Source organism: Colletotrichum fructicola (genome assembly GCF_000319635.2).
Source record: "Colletotrichum fructicola Nara gc5 chromosome Unknown KSG_Nara_v1_contig06, whole genome shotgun sequence".
NCBI lineage: Eukaryota > Fungi > Ascomycota > Sordariomycetes > Glomerellales > Glomerellaceae > Colletotrichum > Colletotrichum fructicola.
In genome coordinates, this window is record NW_027094056.1 from 3,247,275 (window position 1) to 3,260,111 (window position 12,837).

Below are 12,837 nucleotides of genomic sequence, written 5' to 3' on the forward strand. Positions count from 1 at the left end.
ATAGAGTTTCGTCCTAACTCTTGCCCCCAGGTCCCCGGCGACCTCGCTCGTCACGAGTTGTCTCTTTTGTGCTGCGGCCCTCTTATTAGACGAACCACCCCTGGCCAAGAGTTTCAAATTGACAAGTAGAGCCTGGCTAAGCTCATCATGCAGCCACCTTCGGATGGCATCAGATCATGCCATGCGGGCAGATCGGAGTCAAAGGTGACACATGCATGTGCGCCTCACCGTCTAGGGCGCGACTTGCCTGCACGCCGCCCGTCGGATCTATCCATCGGACAGATCTGAATCTACTATTGCACCACTAACGAATGAGCCAGAGTTGTCGCCAACTTGAGAGGGTATCTTGATTAAATGCGAAGGACTAGCCTTGGCCAGCTTTAACGTCTATGTACAGCCTCTGTCTTAGTAAATACGGGTTGAAACGAAAATCGGGAATCATCGATTAAGCCATTGGTCTAGAACGAAAATCATTCGTAGACGTAGCAGAAGGGGGATCCTCCGACGGTGCTCATCAGATCCTTTATGACGAGCGGCCCACCAAGGGGTGAAATATCAACAGTGTCCTCCACCGTGACGTTTCGGCTTGGCGGGTTGTTCTGCAACGTTTCGGTGCCAAAAACCTCCTTCAAACGAAAACATGGTCAGTCTAAATTTGTCCACAGACGCATCCCGCGGAAGGCTGGGCGAAACAAAGAAGCTTCCAAAAACATACCTGTCGGTTTGCAAAATCAAGCATCTGCCAGATCCAGTAGACGCGGTCAACCTGGGCGTGGTGCAGGAAGAAGACCGGCTCGCCAGGTGAGATGAAGGGGTCCGAGCCAGGATCGCCTGAGAGTCGTTGGTGTCAGTGTAAGTCCCACAGATCGTGTCAAGAGGCTGGAATTGGCAACAAGTGCGTAAATCCGAGGGATCGTAGGCCGAGCCGCCGTGGTGATCAAGGCAGATGTACCCCGATTGCCCCCGCCCACCGGCCCCGATCACGCACAAGACCCGGCGCCACTCGCGATTCCAACACTTGCATCTTCAATCAGGTCAGAGGTTGAGAACTTACCGCCGATGGTGTAATGGCCACCTCCGTGAGCACCAAGCTCGAGTCCGGAAACGTAACGATCGTCACCCTGGAAAACGGCCTGGAACCACTCGACGTTGTCGTTTTCCAGGATCAGACTAGTGACGTTGCGGAAAGAGGTGTACCGCTGGGCAATGTGCTTGTTGAGGTCGCGTTTGAGGCAGCGGGGGTTGTCGTCCGTGGGTTTCGCGGCTGCGGTTCTGTTCGTCGAAGAGCCGTACACCGGCATCGAGACGGGACCTACGTGGACCGTCATGTTCGCGAACGGGCCGGACTCGACACAGCCACCACCGGAGCCGGGCTCGAGCTTGATGGTGGTGTTGGAGACGGGTTGCACAAGCTGCAGCCCCTCGTGAGGGATGAAGGCGCCGTTGCCTCCCATGGAGGTCTCAGATCCGTCGAATACGGGGGACTTGGCCGGGTCTTCGACGTCGAGACTCCAATCCCAGTACGGGAAGGTTCCTGCCGTTGTTGGTGAGACCTCTTGATATTTGAGACGAAAGTTGGCCGCGTCACTTACCTTGGTAGCCACAAACAGAGCGCAGCTTCTGCTCGTAGATCCAAGTGAAATAACGATGCCAAGTCAGAAAGTTTGCCTAATGTTTCACGTACTTAGTTCCGACGATGGACATCTTGGGCCCTTGGCTAGGCATCTAACCTAGTACATACCGTGGCGTGTATCCTCCCAGTCTGGTTCATGTGAATCAGAACGAAGTCGTCGAAGAGGGACTTGGCCGCGGGCATCTGAACAGCATCGAGCAAGGTCGGAGAAGATTGAAGGCACTGGACTGCGGCAACGAAAGACTTGCGCTCTTCCGCGGGAAGAGTTCTCCTGTGACTCAAGTGTTAGACGTGAAGGGGCAATGACGAATAATGCTGGATGTGCCTCACCATTCTTTCCTAACCTGAACCTTATCGGGTGTGCAGGTTGAGTTGAGACCCGAAGCTGAATTCAAGGCCTTTGCCGCCCGAAGCGCATCGGCGCTAAGTTGGGTCATGGCCTCGCCCTTGTCGATGGTAGCTTGCGTAAAGTTGTAAGAGCTCGTGGCGGCAGCCGTGGCAGTGGCTTGAGCCGCCACAAGAAGCCACAGGCATTGGCGGAGGACTGCCATGATGTCAGGGTTGCTTTTTCGGATGAACTGACAAAAGCCAAGACTGACTTCCTCTGATCAATAATCTTCGGGAGTGCAGCCGGCCACAAGAGCTTTATGTCGAATTGACTTGCCGGGAAGACAACTCACAGCCGGCAGGCTGCCGCTGATCTCGTCGGGTCCCCCAGCGGAACCATTTCAAGGATAGTTGTGCTCGCTTAGGGCCTCTTTACCCAGCCCTGCGATACTATCGTCACTTTTACATTGGTCAGTGTACTGTCACGATCCATTTTAGCCAAGTTTCCCGTTCCATGTAGATGGTTTGGGGACTTGGTTCAAATGTTGTTTACTGGGTCCCTAAGGCGCAGAAGTTGGTCCGAACGACGTTGCAACTTGCATGAGACCTAGTCTAATTGTGGCAACTCGGAAGCCAAGACGTAGCTGTGCCAATCATGAAGGGCTGGATGGGGGAGTCTTAATCTGTTTTGGCTATCCATATCAAAGTTAAATTTGGTATCGCCACATGGGCCCCATACGCGGGTTTTTAAAAGCGACCACATTCTCCGTCTTGGGCCATCACTGTAAGCAATGACAAAATCAAGCTAGGACATTTCTCTCCACAATTGCCATGCTAAGCTAGGTAGTAAGCATACAGCACGTGGACCATAGCCCATATTTGATTCTCAAGCCTTGAGTAAGGCCATTGATTCACGTTGTCCGAGTTTGTTCCTGACTAAGAGGCTGTCGCTGCAGGTTTGGTGGTGGACCCGTAGCGAGTCAGAATTGTCTGCCCGCTTCCGAGGTCCATCAGGGGGTTGAGCTTCGGCAGTTGCAAGTCGTACGTTGCCAGTCGATAACTCAAGAACTGTTTTTGAAAGATCTCGAAGAGAAGAGATTTTGCCTATGTTGTTCATCGCCTTTGAAAGAAATCTTTGGAGGTCCCAAAATGTGTCGTGTGAGCTGAATTGAACACCAGCATGGAATGACGCGGAGCCGAAGCTGCTAGTACGCAGACGCCGATCGATAGTGACGATATATTATATCATATTGCGCTCCCGCTTCAATGCGACAAGACGCGGATTTCGAATATATGCGAGTCATTGGTATCCGACATATATACACGATTTATAGTTACAAAATTACCGAGCCCCCTGGCTATGTATTTTTCCGCAACGTTTCCGCAACGTTAACACTTCGCTAAATCTTTGCGAACCACCCTTCACCTTTCTTTTTGGTCTTGACTACCCGTGCCAACGCTAAGAAGAAGGTTCCGATCATGAGACAGCTGCCTGCAAAGGCCTGAGCGCCGTAGTATCTCCCGCCGCATGCGGTGATGATGGCGCCCGCGATGGGAGGTCCGCTCAGCACGGCGAAACTGACGATTGTAAATATCATACCGATGCGCGTCCCCTGCTTGCTTGGGTCGGTCGTAAGAGCACTGACGCCGGCCGGGAAGAGAGCCTGGACGGCGTTGCCCACGAAACCGAATACGACGGTCCAAATGTAGAGGCCGGTCGGCGTCTTGACGGCAATCCAACAATATGTCAAAACTCCAGAGAGAAAGGCCATGGGGGTAAACACGGTGATAGTTCCCACCTTGTCGGCGAACCAGTTGGGAACAAGACGTCCGATGAAACCAATACCGTTCAATATGAGAAGTAGGTTGAGCGAGTTCGGGTATGAGAAGCCGAGTTCGTCTCGACTATATGAGGCGGCGTAGTAGAAGGCGAAATATACCCCCATGAACGACTATTAATAATGTCCAGTCAGTAGAGTTAATACTCAAAATAACGTCTCTTTGGGTCCGACTTACGAAAAAGCCACCGGCAGCGTAGAAGGAATATTCCAACTCTTGGAAAGCCCTGAGGTCCACCAACTGGGCCTTTTTTCGCGGCGGCAGCCGGGGCTTCAAAAAGATGAATCCAATCGTCAAGGTTGCCAACTGAATGAAGCCCAGCGTGCGCATCGCCCAGGGAAACCCAGCCGAAGGAAGCAATTGTCTAACGGTGCTTGGAAAGACAAGTCCTCCCGAGGCGCTGCCTACAGCCGCAATACCAATGGCCACGGCTCTTCTCTTGTCAAAGTACGTAGACAGTACTGCCAATGTTGGACAGAATGAGAGACCGTTTCCTATGCCAACGCAAACGCCGTGAGAAAGAAAGATTTGCCAGTACTGGGTGCACCATGAGGTTGCGAAGGTGCCGAGAAGAATTAAGAATGATCCGCAGAGAAACAGAGGGCGAAAGTAGCCTGCGTCTGTGAATCGGCCTGAAAAGGCGCCAATGAAGAACAGCAGGAAGACTTGAATAGAGCCAATCCAAGAGACGTCGGCAGGTGGTCGCTTTAACAATTCAACATAGTATGTCTGGAAGACTCCGAAAGAGTTGATAAAACCCCTGCAAGTATGACAACATCAGTTTTTGTGGAAACCAGAAGCAGCGGCGGACCCTTACCATGTGTCCATGAAGATAAAGTGAGCGGCGAGGGCTACATTTAAAAAGCAAGTCAGAGACGAGACCTTCATCATTCAACTCAACAGTCTTCATGCGCGCTTACCAGCCATCCACGCAGAGTAGCCTCCATCGGGTGGAGGGCCAGGGTCTGTTGTCGGGACCGACGCGATTCGACTCAGTACGCGCCCGACGCGACTCTCTGTTGCAGCCGCCTCAACATCCACGAGGCCATCATTCCGCGACGAGTCTGACCTCGTTTCCTTGTCTGTACTGTCCATCTTGCCGGACTGGGCTTCCTGCGCTGTCATAGACGGAATGTGGTTGGTGGCGTCATAGGATGGACTCCGACCGGTGACTTTCGAAGCGGTTGTACGGAAGTCTGAAGCAGTTTGTGGCGGTTTGTTCGGTTTGCTGGGGTGTTGCAATTGAACTGCCGATTGCCCTTGGCGATGTCGTCGGTTTTGTTGGCTTTGTTGTGTTTTTTCCTTACTCCTTACCGAGGTTGCAGGAAAATAAGGGTTCAAGAGAAATAGTCATACTCTATGATGCACCCCGCGGAGTTACTAATCTCAAAAGATCCCCCGGCTTTTGAATCTCTTACGCGAACTTTGCAGTTTCGGGCCGGTACCGCACGGTGGACCAACCAGATGCCGACGCGCTTCCGGCCTATTTGGTAGTTTGGCGGGAATAGCCCGGATTCTACCCTTTTGCTCGGGCCAACGCTTCTACCTTCAAGAATTGAACTTGCCAATTGATTAAAGGTATTTATTGCATGTGTCCTTGATTTGGCCACTTCCAGTTTGCAAGTGTAATTCGCGAGAAATTGGTGAGCTCAATGCCGGCCGTCTCACGGTTATCAGAATATCATTTAAGCTCGGGGATTGAGCAGTGACTTTGTTGCTACATGTATCCGATCAGTACAGTGACAGTGCTAACGGGAGGACACCGCAAGTTGATGATAGTCTAGAGATCGCAGTCTTCGCCTAACGCGACGCTATGAATGAATGAATGGCAAGTGCGTCACATGCCTCCGAAGCGGCGGATCGGGCTTTGAAAAGTGACTCAAATATATTTGGTAAGCGGCACGGGGTACCGGAAGGATGGCATCCATTTCATATTGCTTGTTTTGCCCCAGAAAACATGTCAAACATAGGGCGCGAAATGCATCGTTCACTTCCAATTCTGATAAACAAGAGCAATTGAAATTGAACGCTTTAAAGCTGCGATTTAGGGGCAACCTGGTTATTTTTGCCTAAGGGGCTTACACTTTATTGACGATGTGTTGAAACAGACGCAAGACACCGTTCAGCCAACATTGCAGTCAATTCAAAGTGCTGATGATTTTAGTGGTGTAACCTTACTTGCAACTTTGCGTGTCCCCAATTCAAGAATGAAATACATAGCAGCAGCAATTACCGCAACGTTAAGTAAAACAGTCTCTAATTGTAGCTAATCGTGAAAACGTAATGACGCAATGATGAGGAGCAGGTTGCCATAGCTGAAAAAGTGAATTCAAACTGTGAAGTTAGCGGCTTGAATATTGTACGCCTCAACCACTGTATTAATCTGATTTTGAGCCATTCGGATTAAAATAAGCATATATCATCCAAGGTTTGACTGTCAGCCACAACCTCAAGCTTTTTACACTCTGAAAAATATATCCCGGCGATGTCTGCGATGACTCGCTATACTTGCTTATCATCAATGGGAGAGAAATTATAGTCAAGGCGCCTTTGACATCATGCTGTGAATGAGATGCACTGGGTGAGATCGCGGACGGGTCAAGCGGGTCACATATACCGGTGTCAAGACCGGAGGCGGAAGAGCAGACCCATTTATGCGGACCGGCTCCTCCGGCGTCTCTCGTGGAATCTCAAGGAAGACTGACGGCATTTTGATTCGCCAAAAAAACAGTTGTATGCCAACGCTCTTTTGATATCAATTATCGGGATGCATGGGCTTGATCACATATGTCGCATGCCGGGACCACATTTAGTGATAAATTACGTGACGGACATGGGTTCCCAAAAAGGAAGTGCGTTTGTCCGACCTTCTTATTGGCTGCTCAAATCTGTAGATTGAAGAGTTCTAGAGCTATGATTGGTCAGAACTTGGAAGGATCATAACCCTTGATCGCCGAGCTCCCTAGTCCTCGGGATCCTCCGTCTCTAATTCTCTGTTGCCTGTTGACGAGAGGGTCATTTCAGGGGCATTTGACGAAGCTTGATTCCTTCTTGATATGCCAATTCCAGCTCTCAGACCACCACACTCGTTGGAGCTCTTCGGCTGCATTCCTTCTTCCTCTCGTATTCGCATGCTACTCGTTTACGTTTGTCTTTGGGGCATCTCGCGTCGTACTAGCGCCTAATTCAGTGTATTGTATCTTGACAGAATGGAAGCGAGTTCCGCATCTACGAAGGGTCGCGACAGCGGAAGCTCATCTAGAACCCAATCGCGGAGCCCTACAGGCCCAGATGAACGGTACGTACGGGTTGGTGCAGGTAGAGTCGAGCGCTGTGATGTGTCAATGCTAAGGGACGGTCCGAACTGGGAAGGATCGGTCCCGGCGTCTTGGTTCACATGCAGACTGGTCCGATGGTGGCACAAGTCTGTCTCAGTCGGGATAAATGAGCTGCATGGTGCTTGCAGTTCCACGCTGACTTGAGAGGAAACCAATAGGCCCCCGAAAAATGGTCAAATCATGGCGTTCTCGGTTGCCAATCGCCCGAAGCTCAGTCGAGCCAGCGCCCCGAAAAGCCGTACCGGATGTCGAGAATGCAGGTATGTATGGATATGTCACTTGCAAGACCCCGTTCTCCCCATTTCCCTGGGGTCTCCATCCTCCGAAATCCCTTGTACTCATACACCGGCCCAGGCGGCGCCACGTCAAGTGCGATCAAGCTAGGCCGTTCTGCATGAAATGTGTCAAGTCCGGACGCGAGTGTCCTGGCTACCTAGACTCAACGTCCCGCACTCTGCTGCCGTCGAAACAGGCACGGATTGTCTCCCGTAGCCACAATTTCTCCACCACCGATACCCGTTTATTCAAGATCCCTGGCTATGAAACAATGCTATTTGGCCAGCAGAAGGACTGGGAGGCTTTCCAGTCATTTGCCTTCAGTGTCGAGTCGGGAGACACGCTCCTCATCGATGATGCTTCAATCATGACTCCCAAGTTCGCCCAAAGCGCAGCGGAGACTAGTGGTGTCCGTCAAATCTGTTGCGCTGTGGGTGCGCTTGGGAGGTCCTTCCAGTCGATGACCCTGGAAGATTACATCAGTGAGGAGTACCAGGCGGCCTTGGAGCATTATGGTCGCGGGGTCCGCGCAATATACCGACTGAAGTCCTCGAAGACCACCTTGCCCAGCGCCATTCTGGCGTCGATGCTTTTCACGACTTTCGAGTTCATGGCTGGCAGCACAGTCAATGCCGCCAAGCACCACAACCATGCCGTTGCCATGATGTACCAATACGTTGATCTGTTGATTGAGGAGCAGGGTCTTCCCCTTGAGGAGCTTAGACTCTCGGATATGGACAAGGCCATGTTCGATTCTCTAGAGCGACACGATACATCCCCTTGGATCGAATCATTAAGCAAGGCTGGCCATGTCAAAATATTGTGCCCAGCACGACGGTTTCCTCATGGGTGTCGACACCGACTCAGCATGAGCAAAATTCCCGACCGCTTCAACAGCACTCAGCAAGCTTTCACCTGGTGGAACTTTGTGCAACACATGATGGCCCATTCGCTCCACCCTCTCAAGGTTTCCGGGGACGGGGTCCGACGAGTCAGCGAGGCTACGAAGGCTGCTGCGTACAACGAATGCGACGACTTCCTCCACTCGTGGCGCACCGCTTTCACGCCGCTTTTGCAACACGCCAAAGAACACAGGATCACCCACGGCTCTCGGTGGTCGCGGGCGATGATTCTCGAGACCATGTATCTCGAGACCATCTCAGAGCTGCACGCCCGCCACAAGACACACGCGAACATGCTGCCGGCGGTGAAGCCGCTTTACCTGGATCTCATCCGCAGCATGATGCAGCTCGCGCGGGAGAAGCCCCTCAACGGCCCCGCCACGATTGGGCTCGAGAACTCCATCATCCGCCCCATAGGCTTTGCACTGGTTAGATGTCAAGACCCGGAAGTTGTGCAGGAGGCAACGGCTGCTTTGGAAGCTATCGTAGGCGGTGTGAACATGTCCTGGACGTTGGTTTACCTGCTGAAAAGCCGTAACAAGACGAAGCCGATGGTAACACTTGAGCGTTCATGGGGATGGTATTTCACTGCGACTGGATGCAGTTCTGGTGCACATGTTTTCGACGGCATACCCTAGTTTCTGGCGATTGCTGTTGAACAGGGTCGCCCCAGAATGGTTAGTGTTAGGAGCAGGGGCTGTACATGTATATAGAAAGGGCCTTGCCCATCCTCATCAGACCTCTGCTGGTGGAGCACTTTTTCACTTAGAACCTATATCTCACTATTCAACTATTATGCGTAGGTAGATTTTGGAGAGGAATCAACCGATCATTTTTGAAGACCTCCTGCGGCTGAATAGTTATTATCAGGAGAGCTTTACATCGTCAGACGTTTTTGATATATCGACTATTGATTGATCAATTTTTTTGAAAAAAGTTTTTGCCTCTCTGTGACCAAGTTTCTCGACCGAAATGACTGAGGGCAACGAGGGATGGCGGAGGGCAGGGTCGCGATGTATCCCAGCCGACCACTGGATCAACGTCATTAACCCCCACAGATACCAGCCACCCGGAGACCCAGCTACCCCGCGCATCCTCGCACCATCCGGACAGCACCCGATACCAACGTGAGTTAACCATTCTGCAGCCGGCTAATGACTTCGCAAGGATTCGGATACTGATAGCGGATTTTACATGATAAGACTTTATTTCCTGCAGTGGCTTTGAAGCAAAGTGACGTTGTCACACTCACATGGCCCAGAAGCTTCGAATACAAAAACAACGCATTCGTAATGCCAAGCTTCGGTCTACAGGCAATGGTACACCGCCAACCTGGCCGTCGGCGGTGCTGGCCGAGATAACGAGGTGGGTCCTTATCCAGTCTCGCCGTGAAGGAATTCAGGCCTACGAGCTTCACTGCAGGCTCGATGGCCGATGTATGCTTCGTTACATGCGGAGAGGATCCTCTATCAAGCTTGCAGTCACAGCTATGATTATTCATGAAGAACGCCACAGGATTTTCCGACTTGTGACATATAAATAAAGACGACATGTGGTCTGTGACACGGTACCGAAGACGCTTTCACAGTCGTGACATCGCACAAACACCACTTCCTGTGCCAAGATATCATCATATACCATCATGATGTTTCTTCGATACTGTTGGGTTCTCCTATCATTGGCCGTTGTTTCGTGCGCCTCTCCTATCTCTCGTGCAGATGTAACTCAAAACGACTGGGACCTGGAATGGATCTCGACCAACTCATCGTTACCCAAGGTCGTGTGAGTACAGCAAAGGCTTGGATATGTCTTCCTCTTGACTGACAACGACATGCAGAATTTACAGCGCCGGTGGAACCATCCTGTCAGCCTCAAACTACAGTCGTCTTGACAACATCGCCTACGGCTCGGGCAATCCTCCCACCCCCGAGGGTCTGATTGGCAATGTCACCGAGGTCCTCGACGTCGCCCAGCTTGCGATTGTGAGGTTCCCAGCATCAGGCGGAAGCGCGGGCCTCAATTCTTCGCTGTACTTGAACATCAGCAAATACGCCAACAAACAGCTCTGTTCTGAGGGGAGCGATATCGCTGGTGCCATCATGTTCCACGGGACGAACACATTAGAGGAGACAGTGGGTTGATGGTTTGGAATGGGCAAAGAATCAGAAGACTAACTCGAGTGAAGGCCTTCGGCGTAGACTTGACCTTCAACTGCTCCAAGCCATTCGTAGCGACAGGCGCCATGCGTCCCGACACATATATATCTCCTGATGGACGGTCCAACTTTTACCAGGCTGTCGCTGCCGCTGCCTCACCTGCTTCGCGAAACCGCGGTGGACTTATTGCTTTCAATGACAGGTAAGAAGTGTAGAAGCGTTCATGAAGATATCCATATGATATATCTGACCTTCTTAGAATTACGTCCATCTACTACTCAACCAAGGTCAACGCCAACACTCCCGACACCTTCCACGCTCTCGAGCAAGGAAACCTTGGTGCCTTCCTCGCCGGACAGCCATACTACTTCTTCGATGCGGCATACCCCACCGGCCGTCCCTATTTTGACGTCAGCAACACGACCGAGCTGCCTGCTGTCATCATTGTCTACGGCCACCGTATGCATTCCCCCATTAAAACCAGCAGAATGATCGTTTCGCACTGACAACGTCCCAGAGGGCTTCGATGCCTCGTTGATGTACGCCGCTGTCCAAAACGGGGCAAAGTAAGCCGATCACTTTTTGCAGAACCCCCTCCACCGCCGATGCTAATCTTTGAACAGGGGTTTGGTGATCCTGGGGCCCGGAGCGGCTTCCGTCAGTCCTAGCGCCAGAGCTGCGGCTGCCGATCTCTATGAGCAAGGGATCCCCACCGTTGCCGTCGCCCGCCCGGTTACCGGCTCCGGCGTGCCCAGTCCTATTCCCGGGGCTCTGTGAGTCGACCTTCCATGTCTTCTTCCTCTCCCACGAAGAGCCTCATCACACTCACCTCCTTGACCGCTGGCTGATTGTTGTCGTAGCATTTACTCAAGTTATGTCGGGGCCGACCAGGCTCGCATCATGCTTCAGCTTGCCATCAACGCTGGCTACAGCCTCGATCAGATTCGCGACCTTTTTGAAAGTCCGCTCAGGAACGCGGTCTATGGATCACCAGCCAGTCAGAAATACTACTATTTATCCTAATATCATGCTGCATAAACAGGCACCAGGCAGGTTTACTCTAAATCATTAAGAACAGTTTTACGAAGACACAGAACTAGCACATGATGGGAGACTCATTAGGTTTTGATATACTATCTCCAATCGTATAATAACAAGCTCGCTATCATACACACATTGAAACGTGGCCCAGATCTCCAGTGAAAATTAAGGTGAAGCAAGCTAATGCTTCTTGGTGTGGTTTTCCAAATTCATCGCGTATGTACAAATCATCGTCATGACGGCGTTCTCGCTTAGAGAGCAGCAAGGACCAGGCCGACGACACCGACGGCGCCGAGGACGCCGGTGTTCTTGGAAGCGCCGGCGAAGACGGGGCTGCTGGGGGTGGCAGTTCCGGAGGGCTAAAAGGCAGAGAGAGACCACGTTAACACAGATTCCCATCACAACAGAGACCAGGCCCAGGCGGCACATACAATGACGACGGAGGTACCGATGGAGGTGACGCGGGTAGCGGTGGCGGTGGAGGTACCGGCGGCACCGGTGCCAGAGGCGGAGGGGGTGGCGGCGCCGGAGGAGGCGGCAGAGCTGGCGGCGGTGGTCAGGGTGGTGGCGGGAGCGGCGGCAGAGGTGGCAGCAGGGGCGGAGGAGGACTCCTCAGCGGGAGGGGCAGCGGCGGAAGAAGAGGCGGCAGCAGTGGTGGGAGCGGGCTCGGCGGCAGTAGAGGGAGCCGGGGCGGCGCTGGTGGCAGCGGCAGTGGTGGCGGCGGCGCCGGAGGGGCTGGGAGTGGGAGACAGGCCGCACTTCTCGGCGGCAGTGGTCACGCCGTTGCGGTAGTAGATCCAGATGCCGAAGTTGTTGGCGCAGGCCATGCAGGCGTCGTAGCGGGTGTTCCACTCGGCATTGTCGCAGAAGCCATCGGTACGGCCGAGGGTGATGAGAAGACCTATGTCAGGTGATGTTAGACGCTGAATCTCGTAATACAGCTGCCATTGTGCCTCAGTTGAGACCCCAATGGTGACATGTTCTTACCGCAGTTCTCGTGGCAGGCGTAGGCGGGAGTGCCAGGGTCCTGACGGCGCATGATGGCAGGAACAGCCTCAGGGTACTCCCAGCGGGCCTGGATGGAGGCGGATGCCAGGGAGGCGACGGAGGCCAGAACGGTGCAGGTAACGAATGAACGCATCTTGAAGGCTATTAGGAAGCTTGTAAGGCTAAAGGTTGAGGATGCCGAGGAAGATGCTTTGAGGACTGGAAGGGGGAATTGTCTTGGAAATGCCAATCAGCTAATTAAGAACGAGCGTGAGGAGGAAGAGGAGACAAGCCGGACCAAGAGACGGTTGGGAAGAGCCTATTATATGCATACTGCC

General features: G+C 52.6%; 5 protein-coding genes across 5 annotated transcripts; 2 read left to right on the top strand and 3 right to left on the bottom strand.

Annotated features, from left to right (window-relative positions):
* Nucleotides 1–470: 470 nt before the first annotated feature.
* On the bottom strand, nucleotides 471–2,184 carry orsC-1 (Tyrosinase-like protein orsC; the record flags this gene model as incomplete). Its single annotated transcript, XM_032028739.1, has 6 exons — nucleotides 471–626; nucleotides 716–831; nucleotides 1,055–1,534; nucleotides 1,593–1,668; nucleotides 1,742–1,904; nucleotides 1,964–2,184. The coding sequence occupies 6 exons, from the start codon at nucleotides 2,182–2,184 to the stop codon at nucleotides 471–473; spliced, it is 1,212 nt and encodes a 403-aa protein (XP_031891596.1).
* Nucleotides 2,185–3,360: 1,176 nt separating this feature from the next.
* On the bottom strand, nucleotides 3,361–4,894 carry apdF-1 (Aspyridones efflux protein apdF; the record flags this gene model as incomplete). Its single annotated transcript, XM_032028738.1, has 4 exons — nucleotides 3,361–3,912; nucleotides 3,977–4,559; nucleotides 4,617–4,650; nucleotides 4,720–4,894. The coding sequence occupies 4 exons, from the start codon at nucleotides 4,892–4,894 to the stop codon at nucleotides 3,361–3,363; spliced, it is 1,344 nt and encodes a 447-aa protein (XP_031891597.1).
* A 2,114-nt stretch (nucleotides 4,895–7,008) lies between these two features.
* Nucleotides 7,009–8,953, top strand: atnN-1 (Aspercryptin biosynthesis cluster-specific transcription regulator atnN; the record flags this gene model as incomplete). The annotated part of the gene is made up of 3 exons (XM_032028737.1): nucleotides 7,009–7,097; nucleotides 7,296–7,397; nucleotides 7,492–8,953. 3 exons carry the CDS (start codon nucleotides 7,009–7,011, stop codon nucleotides 8,951–8,953), a joined length of 1,653 nt encoding a protein of 550 aa, XP_031891598.1.
* A 1,004-nt stretch (nucleotides 8,954–9,957) lies between these two features.
* Nucleotides 9,958–11,494, top strand: CGGC5_v011168 (putative L-asparaginase 1; the record flags this gene model as incomplete). The annotated part of the gene is made up of 7 exons (XM_032028736.1): nucleotides 9,958–10,097; nucleotides 10,153–10,447; nucleotides 10,501–10,673; nucleotides 10,731–10,930; nucleotides 10,989–11,037; nucleotides 11,095–11,244; nucleotides 11,332–11,494. The coding sequence occupies 7 exons, from the start codon at nucleotides 9,958–9,960 to the stop codon at nucleotides 11,492–11,494; spliced, it is 1,170 nt and encodes a 389-aa protein (XP_031891599.1).
* Nucleotides 11,495–11,763: 269 nt separating this feature from the next.
* CGGC5_v011169 (uncharacterized protein) lies at nucleotides 11,764–12,653 on the bottom strand (the record flags this gene model as incomplete). The annotated part of the gene is made up of 3 exons (XM_032028735.1): nucleotides 11,764–11,871; nucleotides 11,944–12,413; nucleotides 12,500–12,653. 3 exons carry the CDS (start codon nucleotides 12,651–12,653, stop codon nucleotides 11,764–11,766), a joined length of 732 nt encoding a protein of 243 aa, XP_031891600.1.
* Nucleotides 12,654–12,837: the final 184 nt, after the last annotated feature.